We start from the raw sequence: 17,607 nt of genomic DNA, 5'->3' as shown, positions 1-17,607 counted from the left end.
TTTATTGTCCCCAGCACAAGGTAATGGTCACGCTGTTTAATCAACTTCTTGATATGCCACACCTGTCAGGTGGATGGATTATCTTGGCAAAGGAGAAATGCTCACGAACAGGGATGTACAAAACATTTGAGACAAATAAGCTTTTTGTGCACATGGACAATTTCTGGGATCTTTTATGTCAGCTGGGGACCAACACTTAACATGTTGCGTTTTTATATTTCAGTATAAATCTGAATGACAGATTGGTATGATTGAAGAATTTAGTAGCTCAACCTTGCCTTTGATAAGAGGTTTAATTTTCACCATATTGCGAAGCAATAATGTCCTATCCACAATAAGTCGCAAGTGATTAGAGACGAGGACTGGGTCAAGGTCGGTGGGAAGCAGTCTGGTGACTGGTCTCTGTGGGACACAGCTGCCATGAGGCCCGTGCAGGCCTGTTAGTGCTGTCACAGGTGTTAATGCCACACCCTGGGGGACAGTGGATTAACCACCCTGTAAACAGGGGCCACTGTGTCACCAGGGCTCCAAGGCGTGGGATCCACTGACACACACACGGCCAAAGGGCAGCCCCACACCTGCAGGAGCCTGGATCTGGTCTGGCCCCAGCAGCTGAGCGTCTCAGACAGTCAAACACCCCACCTCTTCTTTCACCCAATGGGGATCTCCAGGGAGAAAGCATTGCCTTTCTTGGAGGTTGTGTGTCAGTGTTATGCTGTGCGTTCCTAAGCAGAAATGCAGCAGGTATTTCTGTGAAGTAACTCCTGTTTGTTTTGACTTGTCTGTCTAAGGAGAAGATATTGGCTCATGAGACATTAGTTCATTATGACTCACTGTGATTGATTGTAATTGGGACTGACTTCAAATAGCTCTCATTAGGCGTTGTATTTGACTGACACAATGCAACATTTTACAGTATGTTTGGCATGTCTTGACTTGTCTCCCTCACACAATGTTTACTTACCATGAGTGATTATTTTTATATGTACTGGCATGTTCTCTTTTTAGACCTGCTGCCGACATTAGTAATGTTGTCAAGCAGACTGATAAATGTCGTCTTTACTGGTTGCTTGGCATGGTTGTGAAGTGAAAGTTGAGCCCTGAATGTACAATGTTGATTGTCTTACAAAAAATGTCTTATTTGCCTTCCAGATGACAGAGCACTTTGCATCCTATTGGTTTCTCTCCACCTAGCTCCACCATCACACATTCCTCATATCGTGGTCTAACAAGTCTTCAGCGACGTAGCTGAAATACAACAACAAAGTAGAGACGGAGCTTCGTCCTAATCTAACTCGACTTCTCTCCTATGGTTTTGTCCAGATGACGGTTGTGGCCACTCAGTGCTGGGCCCAGAGAGCGGCGTCCTCTCCTCTAAGAGCTACCCGGGCACCTACCCCAACAATACCTGGTGTGAGTGGAAGATCCAGGTGCCAGAGGGCAACAGCCTAGTCATCAGGTTCGGTGACCTCGACGTGGAGGCACGGGACTGCCAGTCGGACTACGTCAAGGTCCTCAAGGGGGGCTACGGGGGAGAACATGGTGAGTCTGAGTCAACCATCTTGGCCTTGGCTATTGTCTCTCTGGGTCTATGAGTTGATGTATGACCTAGCTAGCTAGCTGTGGTAGTGGTGGTTTTACACAGAACAGTCTTCACAACGTTCCTCCCCCACAGATGAAAAGCACATGTCAGACTGCGGATCCCTCATAACTTAGCCAAGGACAGAGTTCTTGTGGGAGATTTGACTATTTATATAGAGAGCTGGAGGAGGGCGCGGATGTCTCTGTGAGGCTGTTCGCAACTACAACAAAGAGGAAGGTGTTGATGATCCTGCTGGTCCGAGAATTCAAGCCCACCGACTATTCTATTAAAGTCTCTGTTAACTTGATCTCTGTGCTTTGATAGGGTTTGAATATACACTACCAGTCAAAAGTTTGGACACGCCTACTCGTTCAAGGGTTTTTCTTTATTTGGACTATTTTCTACATTATAGAATAATAGTGAAGACATCAAAACTATGAAATAACACACATGGAATCATGTACTAACCAAAAAAGTGATCATCAAAATCAAAATATATTTGAGATTCTTCAAAGTAGCCACCCTTTGCCTCGATGACAGCTTTGCACACTCTTGACATTCTTTCAACCAGCTTCATGAGGTAGTCACCTGGAATGCTTTTCCAACAGTCTTGAAGGAGTTCTCACATATGCTGAGCACTGGTCTGCTTTTCCTTCACTCTATGGTCCAACTTGTCCCAAACCATTTAAATTGGGTTGAGGTCTGGTGATTGTGGAGGCCAGGTCATCTGATGCAGCACTCATCACTCTCCTTCTTTGTTAAATAGCCCCTACACAGCCTGGAGTTGTGTTTTGGGTCATTGTCCTGTTGAAAATCAAATGATAGTCCCACTAAGCGCAACCAGATGGGATGGCGTATCTCTGCAGAATGCTGTGGTAGCCACGCTGGTTACGGGTGCCTTGAATTCTAAATAAATCACAGACAGTGTCACCAGCAAAACACCCCCGCCTCCATGCTTCATGGTGGGAACCACGCATGCGGAGATCATTCGTTCACCTACTCTGCGTCTCACAAAGACAGCGGTCCGAACCAAGAATGATTCACGGAGTCGCTGTCTGTTAATGTGGAGATGTCTGTTACTTGAACTTTGAAGCATTTATTTGGGCTGCAATCTGATGTGCAGTTAAATCCCAATTGTCTGAGGCTGTTAACACTAATGAACTTATCCTCTGCTGCAGAGGTAACTCTGGGTCTTCCATTCCTGTGGCGGTCCTCGTGAGAGCCAGTTTCATCATAGCGCTTGAGTTTTTTTTTTGCGACTGCACTTGAAGAAACTTTCAAACTTCTTGACATTTTCCGGATTGACTGACCTTCAAGTAATGGACTGTTGTTTCTCCTTTCGCTTCAGTTTTATTGCTGCTCTTTCCATCATATGGACTAACCGAGAAAAGATGCTCAAGGGCTTTGCAGCAGATATGTAGAATGTTTGAGTTGAATAGACAGGCCTTACAGATGATGTGCTCTTAGCTGACTTGTATAGTAAGACATTGTGACCCTTGACCCTCCATGTAGTCTTCATTCCAATTTCTTTACTTTAATTGTCCTACATTTTGTTAGAAGTCGATCAATTTTGTATTGAACACATCTAAGGAAACAGTGACGCAAGTGTGTACAACATGTGAGACGCAACCGCCACCTCACCTGACAATTAGTCACGGTATATCTGACTAAGCAATGAAGCGTCTACCGGCTGTTAGCGGAGCCCCACACAGAAGCATTTGTCATGCAGCACTGTGCCAGGAAGTCTCTCCTTCAGCCTGCTACTGCGAGTAAGAATGAGCAGGAAGTTTCTCCTTCAGCCTGCCACTGCGAGTAAGAATGAGCAGGAAGTTTCTCCTTCAGCCTGCCACTGCGAGTAAGAATGAGCAGGAAGTTTCTCCTTCAGCCTGCCACTGAGAGTAAGAATGAGCAGGAAGTTTCTCCTTCAGCCTGCCACTGCGAGTAAGAATGAGCAGGCTGGGGAGAAGAGCAGGGTATGGGCTGAGGGTAATGTTGAGCTGCCAGATCCATCTTAATGCAGTGAATGATTATCATGCCCATGTTTCAACTCGCCCACGGCTGAGTTTACCAGTACAGAGGCCAGGGTGTCAAGGGCCCTCAGTGAAATCTCAGTGGTGAAACACTGCATGCCTTGGCTTCTCCCCTCAACAGCTTCCTGGTGGATGTATTCTATTACCGATCAGGTTTCACAACGTGTGTTGCGCATAAATATCCATACGAATTAGTGTTGTTTACAGTATCCCATTCCCGGGTCATACTTTTTTTTTTCAGGAAATTGTGTCCTGACCTTGAAAGTGGTATTTTCACAGTTCTTTTGACACTTCTTCTTATATGACCCTTCCAATGTTCCGTAGGACAATGGGGTTGAGGAATGTATTTGTTCATCGTGAAATCCCTCTGTGTTGTTGACATGTAGTACCGTGAGTCGGTGGATATAGTGATTTCAACCCCAGAGGCTGTGGCTTCCATGGCGCTGACTGGTGGAGGCATCGTGTCTCATCATGGCCGTCAGGTGAAAGAAAAGCCACAAAGGCCATGGAGACCAAGAACAACCAGCACTGGCTGAGTTCCCTCTCATTGGAAAGGGCCCTGGGCACTAGGTTGGCCTGGGAATCTCTCTCTCCCATCTCTTTGTCTGCCCTGCAAATTATTTACAGTGAGATTCCTGTCGTTGACAAAAGGGAAGCTTTTTTTTCCCCTCCTGTGTGAAAGGGAGAGGAAGAGCGGTTTAGATGACATGATGTGGCTTGGCTTGGCTTGGCTTGTTGGGGCTGAAAATAGAGCGCTCGTTGGTGAGGTCTGGAGGGACAAACAGTCCCGGTGGGAGGGGGGACCCTGTAGATAGGAGGTCAGACCTTGTCTGTGACCTCAGATATGGTGTCGGGGTTTTCCGATAATATGCCATTTTTTGCTCTATTTTTGTGGCCTGTTACATTCTAATGCCTTGATTCCTTCTGAAATGCACAACTAAACTATTTTACCTCCAACGTTGGTAGAAGAGTTGAGTAGAAAGACAATTAAAATGACTGAAAATGTACTGTATGAATTCAGTGTTTTGTTAATAGTTTTGGATATTGTCTCGTCCTATATGATCACGACTATTTTCTAAGAAAGAGAACATTAAACCTGTTCTCTTGAGTAGTTTCACGGTATACCGAAATGTGTACTTTTTTTTATATATAAAAAAAAAACCACACAGTTCGGTACGAGAATTTTTGTTACTTCTGTCAAATGTGTCTTACATGAGTGAGAGGATCAAGTCTGTCAGTGCAGCCCCCTTTATAGTGCTAAGATCAAAGTGCCTGCTCCGCTTTATTCATTCTTTGCAAGAGCTGTCTGGGCTGTTGTTAGCTCCCCAGTCCACAACAGGAGATTGGTGCCACCTTAAATGGGGAGGACAGGCTCGTGATGATGGCTGGAACGGAAATAAGTGGAATGGTCTCAAATGCATCAAACGCATGGTTTGTAAGTAGCCTGTGCACCGCGTCTCTGTGGCTGGCTATATGAAACACGTGAAAGAAAACACATGAATGTGCCACAAAGCAATAATTAGGCCTAAGTTACCACTTACGTTACATAGGACGTGTAAATTCACGCACAGGGGACGATAGAGAAGCACCCTGAAAATCCATTTGACTGCAACCAACCACGGGCGCACAAAATGTACACCGGTGCGGAAGACGAAAGACAGCCAGGAGACTGACAAACCAGCAGTTTCTCTGTCATCGCTCACTTATCAAAAGAAGACGAGGCATATCGTTCATTCTAGCGGGAGAGGGCTATACAGACTTTTCTGACAAGCGAACTGGCGTACTTTTAAATGAAAAGTAGCCGGCCGAAAATGAGTCTGTTACCGGCTGTTTGGCCGGCACTTAGGGAAAACACCGGTGGCACCGTCTTGTGTTGGTAATTTGGAATATGAAATAAGGTCACATTGCTGTCAAAATTCAGATTAATGCAGGTAATTGGTTGTTCTGATAAACCTGCCATTCTCTCCGGTTGCAGTGTATGGGACGTTCTGTGGCAGCCTGAAGTCCTACCCCAGAGAGATGCACACAGACACCAATGAGGTCATCGTACAGTTCCGCAGCGGGCGTCACATCTCCGGCCGAGGGTTTCTTCTCTCCTACTCCACCGGGGACAACAGAGGTTTGAAGCTCTTCCTCCTAAACTAACGGTTATGCTGTTTTAGTATTGAACACCAGTCTGACTGTTGCACCTGTGTCCTGTTCCGTTCCTCTTGGTTTGCCGGACAGACAGTGCTCCCGGTAAACCAATCAGGTTGGCCACATGCCACGGCTTGCCTTTCCTCTTCGTTTCTCGGTGCAGGGTGAACTTGGGGCTGTTTCTACAGGCATCGTTTCCAAACACAGCGTGGACCGCTGTCAGTCAGGCCAAGTTGAATAAGACACACATTTCACACAGTGTGCTGATCCAGGAGATTATAGGTGTCAGTTTGCAAACTGGTTTTGATGGATATCCCTGTTTCCACCGTTGTTGTTATAACATGCTGACCAAACTGTCTCTGTGCGTGTGTCCGCCATCGTGCGCATGTTGATTTTGTCTATCCCCACCAGACGTGTTTATGACACGCTGGTTAAAATACAAATAACAATACCAACCGTGGGGGCAGGTCGAAACACACATGAAACATTCAGCTAGCTTGCTGTTGCTAGCTAATTTGTCCTGGAAGATAAACATTTGGGTTGTTTATTTTACCTGAAATCTATATGGTCCATTTTTTTTGTTGCTGTATCTTTGTAGACTTTTGACCCATTTTGAGTTATACAAAATTGTGTGTTCTCTACTCCGACAATTAATCCACATATAAAACAGGGAAACCTTGTCTCTCCTCGTTGATCCTTCATCTATGGTTTTTATATGGCAGTTGGCCTACCAACTTTAAGGTGTGTTACCGCCACCAACTGGACAGGAGTGTGGACTTTTTTCATCTTTCAATCACCTACGTGGGCATATGCTCTTCAAAACCAACGAGGAGATGCAAGAAGTGGGACTTCTCGCATCAAGTGTCTAAAATAGAAGTTATATTTTTAGGCCTGGCTAGGCAGACGCGTGCGAGCAATTTGGATGAAATTATTGAATAATATGTAGGTATACATTTATTTTCCAACGCTTGCAACATGGCCAGTTTGGTCAGCGTGTGTGTGTGTGTGTGTGTGTATACACACATGTACACATTAATCTTTATCCCAGAGGGAGGGAAGGAACCAGGGTCTTTACCCTGTTGTTCTAATAGTGTCCTGTTATGGTCCCTTCTGCTCCACAGGGCTGGTTTCCTCTGTCTGCTCTACTCTGAAGCCTCTGGTCAGATTTATATTTTTAGCTCTCATTGTATCTCTTCCCTCTCCTGTCTCACCCCCCCCCTCAGATCTGCTGACATGTTTAGACAAAGGCAGTCACTTCTCCGACTTAAAGTACAGGTAAGGGTGTCTCGTACGTAGGGGTGTGTGTCGACGACCAGTCAAATGACTTCCTTTGTGTCCTTGATGAACTGTAATGGCAATAGATTACTAGATTGATCATGGACCTTAATGGAACATATTACCCCTTGTTACCCATCAGCTAGTCAAAGATGGGCTTCTCATTTCCTCAATATTCTGAAATATTTATACAATTTAGATTCCAGTATCTTATACGTCTCCATTTAAGTCAATTTTGTCCACTTACGGTGTTGTAATGTTGGTGTCCTCTGGTGTGTCTATTGTTGTCTACCCCCACAGGAAGTACTGTCCGGCAGGATGCAAAGCAGTGGCGGGCGACATATCCGGGGATATTTCCCAGGGTTACAGACATGTAAGTATAATTCTACTACTGTCCTCAAGGGTAGCCTACTGCATGCTTTTTTTACTGTATGTTCCCAGGTTTCTAAAAGCAGACAAATGCTGTTTGCTCTCTGCCTCCTCCCTGGGGAAAGTGTAACCACAGACATTGGATTTGTTATTTACAAGGCATCTTTGTGTCCTTCGAAGCCTTGGCAGCAGTGTGGCCCTGACAGGTTCTAGTCCCCTGAAGCAGCCAGTCAGCCATGCACTTGTTTGTTTACTCTTGATTACATTAGCCTGTCCTGTCTTATGTCAGAGGAACTAAACTGTTCAGAGGCGCCACTTAGACCACCACCGTCCTCTGCCCACAGGTGCTTCGAGTAGTAGTAGGTTTACTGAATGGGCCCTTGTTAGCCAGAGAAACAGACACACCAAAAGCTGGATATGAGGACTTGGCCCCAGGCTAACCAGTTGTTGCTGGTGCTTTTGTCTGGCTCCTGCTGTGCACTTGGTTGTGATTTGTTGGGACACTGCTGTGTTGCCCGAGGGTGCTTGTTGTGTCATTTCTACCTCAGGGTTCATACGGGGGGTGGGGTGAGGGGTGGCTGGGCCCTTTGTTCCCGTGATAAACCCCCACCACCCTCCCCCAACACACACACACACACACATGTTGTGGAGGTATACTGGATGGGTATTCTGTTTATGTAACTGCCGTGCATTTTTCCTCAGCAGCAGAGCTGGGTTTTGCTGTTTAGTAGGTTGCATCACAGGTCAGTCAAACCACAGAATCAAGGCAACTGTAAAACCAAACAAAAAGTCTTTGTGTCTAACTGGCTTAGAGGTCTGGTACTGTAGAACGCTTTGGTCTCCTTACACATATTTAGAGCTAGAGATTTGCGACCTTTCAGTGTAATACCTGGAAATAGTAGCTATATAGTAATACCATAAGATAATACTGAGGTAAACAGCCAAACACACACAGATTAAGCACTGAGAGAAAGTTCTGGTCACTGATGTCCAGAGTCACTTCAGAACCAGAGTTTTACCAGCCCTCCCACCTATAGGCTCAGGACATATAAAATCAATTATATGATCTCTATGGGGCTCTGGGAAACCTTTCATGTGGGCCCCCTGGAGGGGATCAACCCCAGTTGTGGTCCTCCTGCCCTGTCCACCCCTGCCTTGGCTGGTGTATCTAAAAAGAGAGGGGCTTTTCAGACCAGGGGCTTTCTCGGTCTCCTGAGGGTCAGCTCTCTCTTGGGCGTGATCAGGGCTACTGAGTGGCCAGAGGTCAGTGTGACAATGTGACAGACAGCTTCAGGCTTAGGAAGCCCAGCAGGGAGCTCAGGCCCCACAACAATGGGCTGCTGGAGCACAACAACAATGTTCCAACGTCTGCTGCTGGGAAGAAGCATGAGGGACTGAACCATAGAGCTCGTCTCCAGAGCGATCGATTAGTCCACATTGGCTATTGTATAGGGAGGGTTTGGTGGAGGGCCTAGATTGCGAGATAAAACAACTTCTGTTCCACAGGCTTTATCTGTCCACTGCACCCATTCAATAGACGCGCTCATTAGCATTTAGACTAACGCAACCGTTTGTACGTGTTCTGGGCGGTCTGTTGCATTAATGGCTCCTCAGAGTATATTTGGTGTAACCATTCACATTGTTTTGATACACTGCATATAGGTAATTAACGTGGTTATCACACCATATATCGCCATTCCGTGTGAAGAAGCACTGTAGGAAATGAATCATTTAGCAATATGTTCTGTTTGTTGAAAGGTCATTTGTCTCTTTAGTTAGTGAATATGACCCTTGGGCATTGACAGCAGGGAAGTAGGTAACTGTTGATGGTTCCTCTTCTACTGTGTGTTATTAATCTCTCTTCCCCCCCCTCCCGTGCTGCTAAAATGGTAAATGCTTCTCTGAAATACAGTAGTCAGCAGAGCTATAGACGAGTAGGTTAACTGAGGCAGGACACATGGCCAGTCTCAGTTAGAACCAGACAGTCCTTGACTGAAGTGTTAAAGCCATTATGTAGTCTATGCCTCTCCGAGTAACAGCAGCAGCCTTGAAGCCAGCCTTGCTCTAGCACCAGTCCATGATTAGTCTCTAGACACAACTGACTGGGGCCATGATCTAATATACAAACTACCAGAGCCTATCCATCTGCTCTATCGGCAGCCAGACGGACGGGCAGCAGGACAGGGTTATCTGTATTTACGCTGTCTTGCCCTGCAGTATATAAAAGATCAGGGTAATACTCACGAGGCAGTTAAATCTGTCCCCAGAGCAGCTGTTATTCCAGATAAGAGACTCTGTAAAGCAGGTCCTCAGGGTCCCAGCCACTGGCCCTGTTATGGGAGCAGCAGCCCTCCCTCCCTCCCATTCCTCCCACCCAGCATGGAATATGTGCTCAGTGAACACCTAGTTGCCAGACCAGCCTGTCTGGAATCTAGCCTGTCTGTAATGGCTTTTTACATGGAAAGGGAGGAAATTGCTGCAGGCTGAAATGAGCCGAAACGGATTTTAGCACAGAGCTTTCACCTTGTCTCCATGTTAAAGTTAGTTAGTATATATATTTATTTTTTACATTTGAATAACAATATGTTTTCAGTAACTCATTTTTTTGGGGGGTCTGTATTAATATGTTTGAGTGCTTGTTTCAATTGTTCCTTGATGGACCCTAATGGAGAATGTTATCAGCAGAGCTCGGATCCATTTTTAAAGCGCTCCAGTGATTGCCATGTTAATTGTAAGTCGTCAATTGTATAAATCATCAATCCTGTCTTTTTGGAGAAAATGCATGTTTTCTACTCTTATCTCTGAGGTCATTCCTACCTGTCCCAGTCTTTCATTTCAGCAGCAGGGTGGGTCATTCACTGAGCGGTAGGCAGCTAGCTATTCCAGAGCTATGTTCTGTGACCAGCTACTGCTTTTCTAAGTAACTCCGAGAAATATGTTTGACATTCCTCCTAAAGCTACAATTACCGTCATTGGCGCCCCTAGAACGCAATCACAATGTGCCTTTTTTCCCCCCATGCTTAAGTTAAGTGTGGCGTGATTGAGAATGCATAGACCTTAAATAAGATTTAGAGTCGACTGTGGCTCCATGTCATGAGATTGCCTCTTTCATTTGGTTGAGATGCCTGTGCTCCCATTGCTGACACAGATGAATGATGGGGAGCGGCATTGCGTACACGCCGTCTATCATGGGGCGGGGCCAGTCCCCGTAAAGGGGAACCTCGGATGCAGGGATGGTGCATTGTAATGAACAAAGATGCGCCGATGGAAGCCGTGGTGCAGGGCTTTTCACTTAGGGTGTCCATGTTTAAATGTGTATGTTTCGTGGCCTTACACTGTCTTGATGAAATGGTTTTTGCCATGCGTAGTATTTCTGTGTGGCAGTGGTTTTTGGCTAGCTCACGGTCAGACTTTCATTACCAGTGTGCAAAGTTTCACTCTTCTCACTGCATTTCGTCGTGGTTATCTGTGCTGACTGTCTGTGTCATCTCATAATCTCTCTGCTTTCAGACGTCTGTGCTGTGTAAGGCTGCGGCCCATGCCGGGGTTATCCTGGATGAGTTAGGAGGCTGGGTATCCGTGGAGACCCAAAAAGGCCTGAGTCACTACCCCGCCACCAGAGCCAATGGGATCCAGTCCAAAGAGTGAGTACTGCGGAATGACATGCCATGATTAAGAGGGCGGGCAGTACAACAGCAGTAGATGTGAATGTCAGGCACCATATGTTGCCATTAACAGCACTAAAGGCTACTACTAAGGCTGCTCTTTTAGATAGGCAGCCCAATTCTGATCTGATGTGATTGGTCAAAAATGATCAGAATTGGGCTGCCTGTGTAAATGCAGCCTAAGCAGAGGTACCAATTGGTGTCCAAAAACATTATCTACTGGCTTAGGATAGCTCGTTGTAAGATTCTGAAAGAAGTGGTTGCATGATGGGACACCTCATGTTCTCTGTCATCTCTGCTATGAGATTTAAATAAATGGCACTTGCTCACTGCCCCTGACCTTGGATAGTTTACCTCAGTCAAAACAGGATTCATCAGGCAGGGCTAGCGGGCTTGCATTCCTGCACTGTTTCAGCGATAAGATTAGCTAGCTCCTCGCTAACGTCAGAGACACTCAGTATGGCCTATGGCAATCACCGAGATGTATGATTGAGGTCTGAGGTGGCCGAGGAGAGAATAATATTGGCCATCACTCAAGCTGTCGGTAATATATTCAGTTGGGCACAGGTTTCTGTCATTTAGAAGTAATGCATGCAAAGATGACCTGAAAAGTCATGGATATCACAAATTGACTTCAGAGCCCTAAGGCCTATAGCTATGTGAATGCATTAAAGCTGTGTTGACAATTCAAATGGAAACATTTTACAATACATGAATAATGAATACACACCTCCTAATAGACCTTGAGTACTTGTGGATTTCCCTTGAAAAGTGCTTTGTCATCAGATCTACATAAAGCATAGTGCTGCTCCTTTGTAAATGTACAAGGCTAATTCTCCAAATGCTTGGCCTTTGCTAAAAGGGGTGAGGACTTGGGTTGTCAGAACCCACTGTTAACTGCAACACTCCAACGGTATTTAAGGTGGTATGAATGAAATGCAGAAAGTATTGGAAAGCTGTTAAGGCAAGTTTGACATTTTCCCGTTTGGATTCTGCTGGATTTGGACATGAAATTCTGGAAGGAAAAACATCGCTTTCACTCAAGCCCCATCCCACCTCCAGAAGATGTAAGTCTCTGTCTCTGGAAGAAAATATCGATATCTTGTTGGTAATATGAAATTGGATATTGTCAAATCACGATGGATACCTGTGTGTTGTTCGTACTGTATCCGCGTTGTAGCAGGATCAGTTACATTTTGACTGAGATACTTTGATTATTTTGACACTCAGGTGAAATTGATTACCTACATTGACACACCTCTGTAATCGTCCCAAAATTTAATTGAAACACCATATCTGCTTTTTTGAACTGTTCACCGAGACATCAGATTCAGGAAGCTGGTGAAAATGACAGGATATTGAGTGATGGCTGAGAAAGATAATTCCTCCGACAAGCTCCCTTTAATTCACACCACCCCCGTTGTCTTAATGTGTTCTGGTTAATCCCCTAGTTACAGGCAGCGAGAAGAGACTCCACAGAGAGTGTAGAAGGGTAGGGGAAACGAGGCACTGGGTCCTGGGGGAAGGCTGATTTGGGAAGAGGAACGGGGTGGGGTGACAATCTGGGGATGCTCCTTTGTGGCCACAATGGATGTTCCTCCACAATGGCAGGCCTTCAGTGTGTCATTGTAATCGTTGAAGTCCGCCATTGATGGAAATCTTATTTTTCTTCTTCCAGCGGTTCTTTGTCCGATGCTCTCTTCACGTTCGTCACTAATGGTAAGATTTGTTTTGTTCTCATTCGCTACTGATTTTATGCTTTTAAATATTTGTATTTCAAACAAAATGTGCTGAATTTATCAGGCAGAAATTAGTCAAAGCCTACATAAAACTTACTAAATGAAAAATAGTACGCGGGCATTTCTGACAATTTGCTGATAGGTGTTGAAAAAGTAAATAGTTCAGTCAACAGGTGCCAAATGGGCAAAATACCTACTTGATATGGAAAAATGAAAGCTAACGTAGTCGCATCTTATCTTGGTAAGCATGGGAACCCCTTATCTCCTGTCTGTTTATTTTAATACGGCTGTTTGCAATCTGGCACAGTTTCATCCAGTCAGTCAACTCTACCTGTGGAGAGAGATTGATAGATAGATAGGCTCTGGCTATCTCACAGCAGGCAGGCCTCCAGGGAACACCCACAAATAATCACACTCACATCATCCCAGAGACCCTGGACCCACTCCAATTTGCATACCACCCCAACAGATCCACAGAGGATGCAATCTATATTGCACTCCACATTTCCCTCTCCCACCTGGACAAGAGGAACACCTATGTGAAAATGCTGCTCATTGACTACAGCTCAGCGTTCAACACCATAGTTCCCTCCAAGCTCATCACTAAGCTAAGGACCCTGGGACTGAACACCTCCCTCTTCAACTGGATCCTGGACTTCCTGACGGGCCTCCCCCGAGTGGTGAGGATAGGCAACAACTCATCCGCCACGCTAACCCTCAACACTGGGGCCCCTCAGGGGTGCGTGCTTAGTCCCCTCCTGTACTCTCTGTTCACCCACGACTAAGTGGCTATGCATGACTCCAACACCATCATTAAATTTGCTGACGACACGACAGTGGTAGGCCGAATCACCGACGACGATGAGACCAGCCTATAGGGAGGGGACCTGGCCGTGTGGTGCCAGGACAACAACCTCTCCCTTCAACATCAGCACGACAAAGGAACTGATCGTGGACAACAGGAAATCAAGGACTGAGCACGTCCCCATAGGCTGTGTCATCTTCAAGTTCCTCTGTGTCCCCATCAATAAGTATCTATCATGGTCCACACACACCAACACAGTCGTGAAGAGGGCATGACAACGCTTCTTCCCCCTTAGGTGGCTGAAAAGATTTGGCACGGGCCGTCAGATCTTCAAAGTTCTACAGCTGCAACATTGAGAGCATCTTGACTGGCTGCATCGCTGCTTGGTATGGCAACTGCTTGGCATCCGGCTGCAAGGCACTACAGAGGGTAGTGTGTACGACCCAGTACTTCACTGGCGGCGAGCTTCCTGCCATCCAGGATCTCTATACCAGGCGGAGTCAGAGGACCCTGAACAGCTTCTACCCCCAAGCCATTAGACTGCTAAATAGTTAGTCCGGGTAGCTATTTAGTTAACTATTTAACTAACTGCATTGACCCTTTTTGCACAAACCCTTTTGACTCCTCATGTATGCTGCTTCTACTATTATCTATTTGCTCCTAGTTATATGTACATGTATACCGCAATTACTCATACCTCTGCACACTGACTCGGTACTGGTACCCAGTGTATATAGCCAAGTTGTTACCTCTTCACATCGACTCGTTACTCATTGTCTATTTATTTGTATTTATTTATTTGTCTATTTATTCGTTACTCATTGTCTATTTATTTTTATTATTACTACTTTTCTATTTCTCTCTTCTTTCTCTCTGCATTGTTGGAAAGGGCCCGTCAGCATTTGACTGTTAGTCTACGCCTGTTGTTTACGAAGCACGTGACGAATAAGATTTGAAACGAACCGTTGGTGTTAAGTATAGAGAGCAGAAGTATTAATTCAGACACGTGTTGATACAACCGCAGATTGGCTGCATGTATTTGTTATATTTGCGCTCAGTAACTGGACAACGGTACCGGTTTCTAAGAACTTGTGATGTGAAACATTTCCAATTCAGTTATGTTTCTCGTGGACTATTGGCCTTTAATATGTGACCGTTAATTTATTGCCTCGACTACTCCCTTTTAACAAATCTATCTTTTAAGTGGAGAGATCTCTCCGATTGACTAAGACAGCATCAATGTTCACGTGACACACTGACAAATGCTGCCATGACATACTTTCCCTCGTCTGGTAGCTTCATGACCTCATCAAGAATGTCGATGTCCTGCACTTTAATCAAGACTAGCTCCTTATTGACTATCCTCTATCCACACACTCATTATGTTGGAATGGTGATGAGTACAGGAGTCATAGCTGCCTTTAGGGTCCTAGTGCATAAGGGTTTAGCTTGTTGACGAGTCGACTGGGCTTTAGTCATAGTTGTGGAGTCGACTGGGCTTTAGTCATAGTTGTGGAGTCGACTGGGCTTTAGTCATAGTTGTGGAGTCGACAGGGCTTTAGTCATAGTTGTGGAGTCGACAGGGCTTTAGTCATAGTTGTGGAGTCGACAGGGCTTTAGTCATAGTTGTGGAGTCGACAGGGCTGTAGTCAGACTAGGTGCTCCTGTGACTGTTCTGACAATGTCTCCCCTCAGAAAGAAGTGTGCTTCAGAAAAGCTGGGCTCAGATTCCCCTAATGCTTCTCCACTGCCTTTGTGCTCTTTTTATTTTACTTTTTTTTTTTTTTTTTTTACAACATGTGACTCCAGTTAGGAGTACAGAGGCGGATCTTTAAGACGTGTACATTTTCCTGTTGAGTCAATGCTCGCCACGAGCGGCTGTGTTATTGGTTCCACATGCGTTTTATGTTAATTAAACGCGGGTGCAAAGTTGAGGAACAATATAGAGTCCCCCTCCTTTGAATTTGAATTTGGTTTTAAACTTCATCACTTATAATCCATAATAAACCAGAAAAACAAAAACAAGCAGTCATGTTGGAGGGAGACAGTGGAAATATTTTCTATAACTTAAAATTCTCCTGAATTAAACTTATTTCCTTTTTCCTTTGTTGTTTTCTAGACTGTAAGAACCAGTCAGTGCTGCGGACAGTGTCTGTGAGTGCCAGTTCATGGTGGAAGAGGGCAGGGGAGATGGGTCATCAGTCTGACTGGGCGCCCAACAGCTCCCAGGCTGACTCAGGATCAGGGAGCCGCTCCTGGGCTGCAGACCAGAACGACAGCCTGCAGTGGCTCCTGCTGGACCTGGGGGAGAAGAAGAGGATCACAGGTGAGATAAGAGTCCTACTCAGAAGATAAGTAGTGCACTGTTTTTTTTTTCTCAGGATTTATTTGGATTCCCATATTGGCTCCACACCCTATAGAGCATGACTTGCTTGCCCAGCATGCCTTTGGGTTACCAGGCGACGCTTAAGTTTTTTGTTGTTGTTGGAATTTTGAGATTTGGTTGTAGCCTACTGGTACATATTTCCACCGTTGCCACGCTCTCTGTCCTGATGAATGACAATCCCTTCTTACTGGGCCTGCTCCGTGCTCAGCATACTGTAACGGTTAACCGTAATTAAGTAGGAGCCCTGGTGTTCTTGGCCAAGTCATAAAGGATCAATGGCAGAGCTTTGCTGTAGAGTTCCTCCCTCCGTGGCACCAATATAAAAACAGGCCTTCAGTTTTAACTCTCTCCTGCCTGGCTGCCCCCCCCCCCAAGGCGCAACACGAACACATCTGTCGGAGAAAGCAGAGGATGGATAGAAATGGAATCCAGGGATGAAGGTTGTTTTAGAGGGGGTAGTTATCCTCATAAAGTGGTCTGTCTCGTGATTTAACTCTGGAGGGCGGCTCACCACTGCCAAACCGTGGCACATTTGCACCACACACACACACACAGCGTTAGAGAATGCCCCTCTGTATTGCTCCTCTACAAATAAGACAGAGACTTACAAAGGCTGGTTTAAATATAGGACCATGCCGGACACAATTTATTTTGAGCGTGGTGTGTGTGTGTAGTCAGCAAGTCACAAGTTAATGTCATGCTGCTTTACAACACATTGGGTTCCAGTCAATGAAGAATGTCTGCTGTCTCCGAAATTCAGAGTTAAGGGGAACATTGTATTGATTGGAATGCGAGCTATTGAAAATGGAAGCACTTTTATAGTAGAATTGTTGTTGTGCAACAATCATAAGATTCTATAGTCTGAGGAATTACAACCCTTTCTTTCCTAGACGGTCATGCTTTTCTGATAATCACATTATGGTAGATTGGATTTCTGTTGTCAGAATTTGTTCCGGGATTCTTCTGATGGCATTGAGGAGTACACCACATCAGTAACTGGCTTCATCAATAAGTACATCGATGACGTCGTCCCCACAGTGACTGTACGTACATACCCCAACCAGAAGCCATGAGCTGAACTGCCGCTTTCAAGGAGCAGGACTCTAACCCGAAAGCCTGTAAGAATCCCGCTATGCCCTCCGACGAACCATCAAACAGGAAAAGCTTCAATACAGGACTAAGATCGAATCGTACCTCACCGGCTCCGACGCTCGTCAGATGTGGCAGGGCTTGCAAACTATTACAGACAACAAAGGGAAGCACAGCCACGAGCTGCCCAGTGACACTAACATACCAGACGAGCTAAATTACTTCTATGCTCGTTTCGAGGCAAGTAACACTGAAACATGCATTAGAGCACCAGCTGTTCCGAACGACTGTGTGATCACGCTCTCCGTAGTCAATGTTAGTAAGACCTTTCAACAGGTCACAAGGCCGCAGGGCCAGACGGATTACCAGGACGTGTATTCCAAGCATGTACTGACCAACAGGCAAGTGTCTTCATTGACATTTTCATCCTGTCCCTGTTTCAAGCAGACCAACATAGTCCAGGTGCCCAAGAACACGAAGGTAACCTGCCTAAATTATTACCGATCCGTAGCACTCATTTTTATGTAGCCA

General features: G+C 45.5%; 1 protein-coding gene across 1 annotated transcript in view; it reads left to right on the top strand.

The window, feature by feature from the left end:
* dcbld1 (discoidin, CUB and LCCL domain containing 1) overlaps positions 1-17,607 on the top strand; it is a 41,058-nt gene that overhangs the window by 6,552 nt on the left and 16,899 nt on the right. Inside the window, exons 2-8 of the mRNA XM_064990973.1 lie at positions 1,324-1,542; positions 5,588-5,731; positions 6,972-7,023; positions 7,324-7,396; positions 10,903-11,036; positions 12,736-12,776; positions 15,721-15,927. Coding sequence (XP_064847045.1) covers positions 1,324-1,542; positions 5,588-5,731; positions 6,972-7,023; positions 7,324-7,396; positions 10,903-11,036; positions 12,736-12,776; positions 15,721-15,927 — 870 coding nt within the window. The remainder of the gene's footprint in view (positions 1-1,323; positions 1,543-5,587; positions 5,732-6,971; positions 7,024-7,323; positions 7,397-10,902; positions 11,037-12,735; positions 12,777-15,720; positions 15,928-17,607) is intronic.

The sequence above is a fragment of the Oncorhynchus masou genome, chromosome 16, assembly GCF_036934945.1.
Source record: "Oncorhynchus masou masou isolate Uvic2021 chromosome 16, UVic_Omas_1.1, whole genome shotgun sequence".
NCBI lineage: Eukaryota > Metazoa > Chordata > Actinopteri > Salmoniformes > Salmonidae > Oncorhynchus > Oncorhynchus masou.
This window is presented reverse-complemented; position numbering and strand designations above follow the sequence as displayed.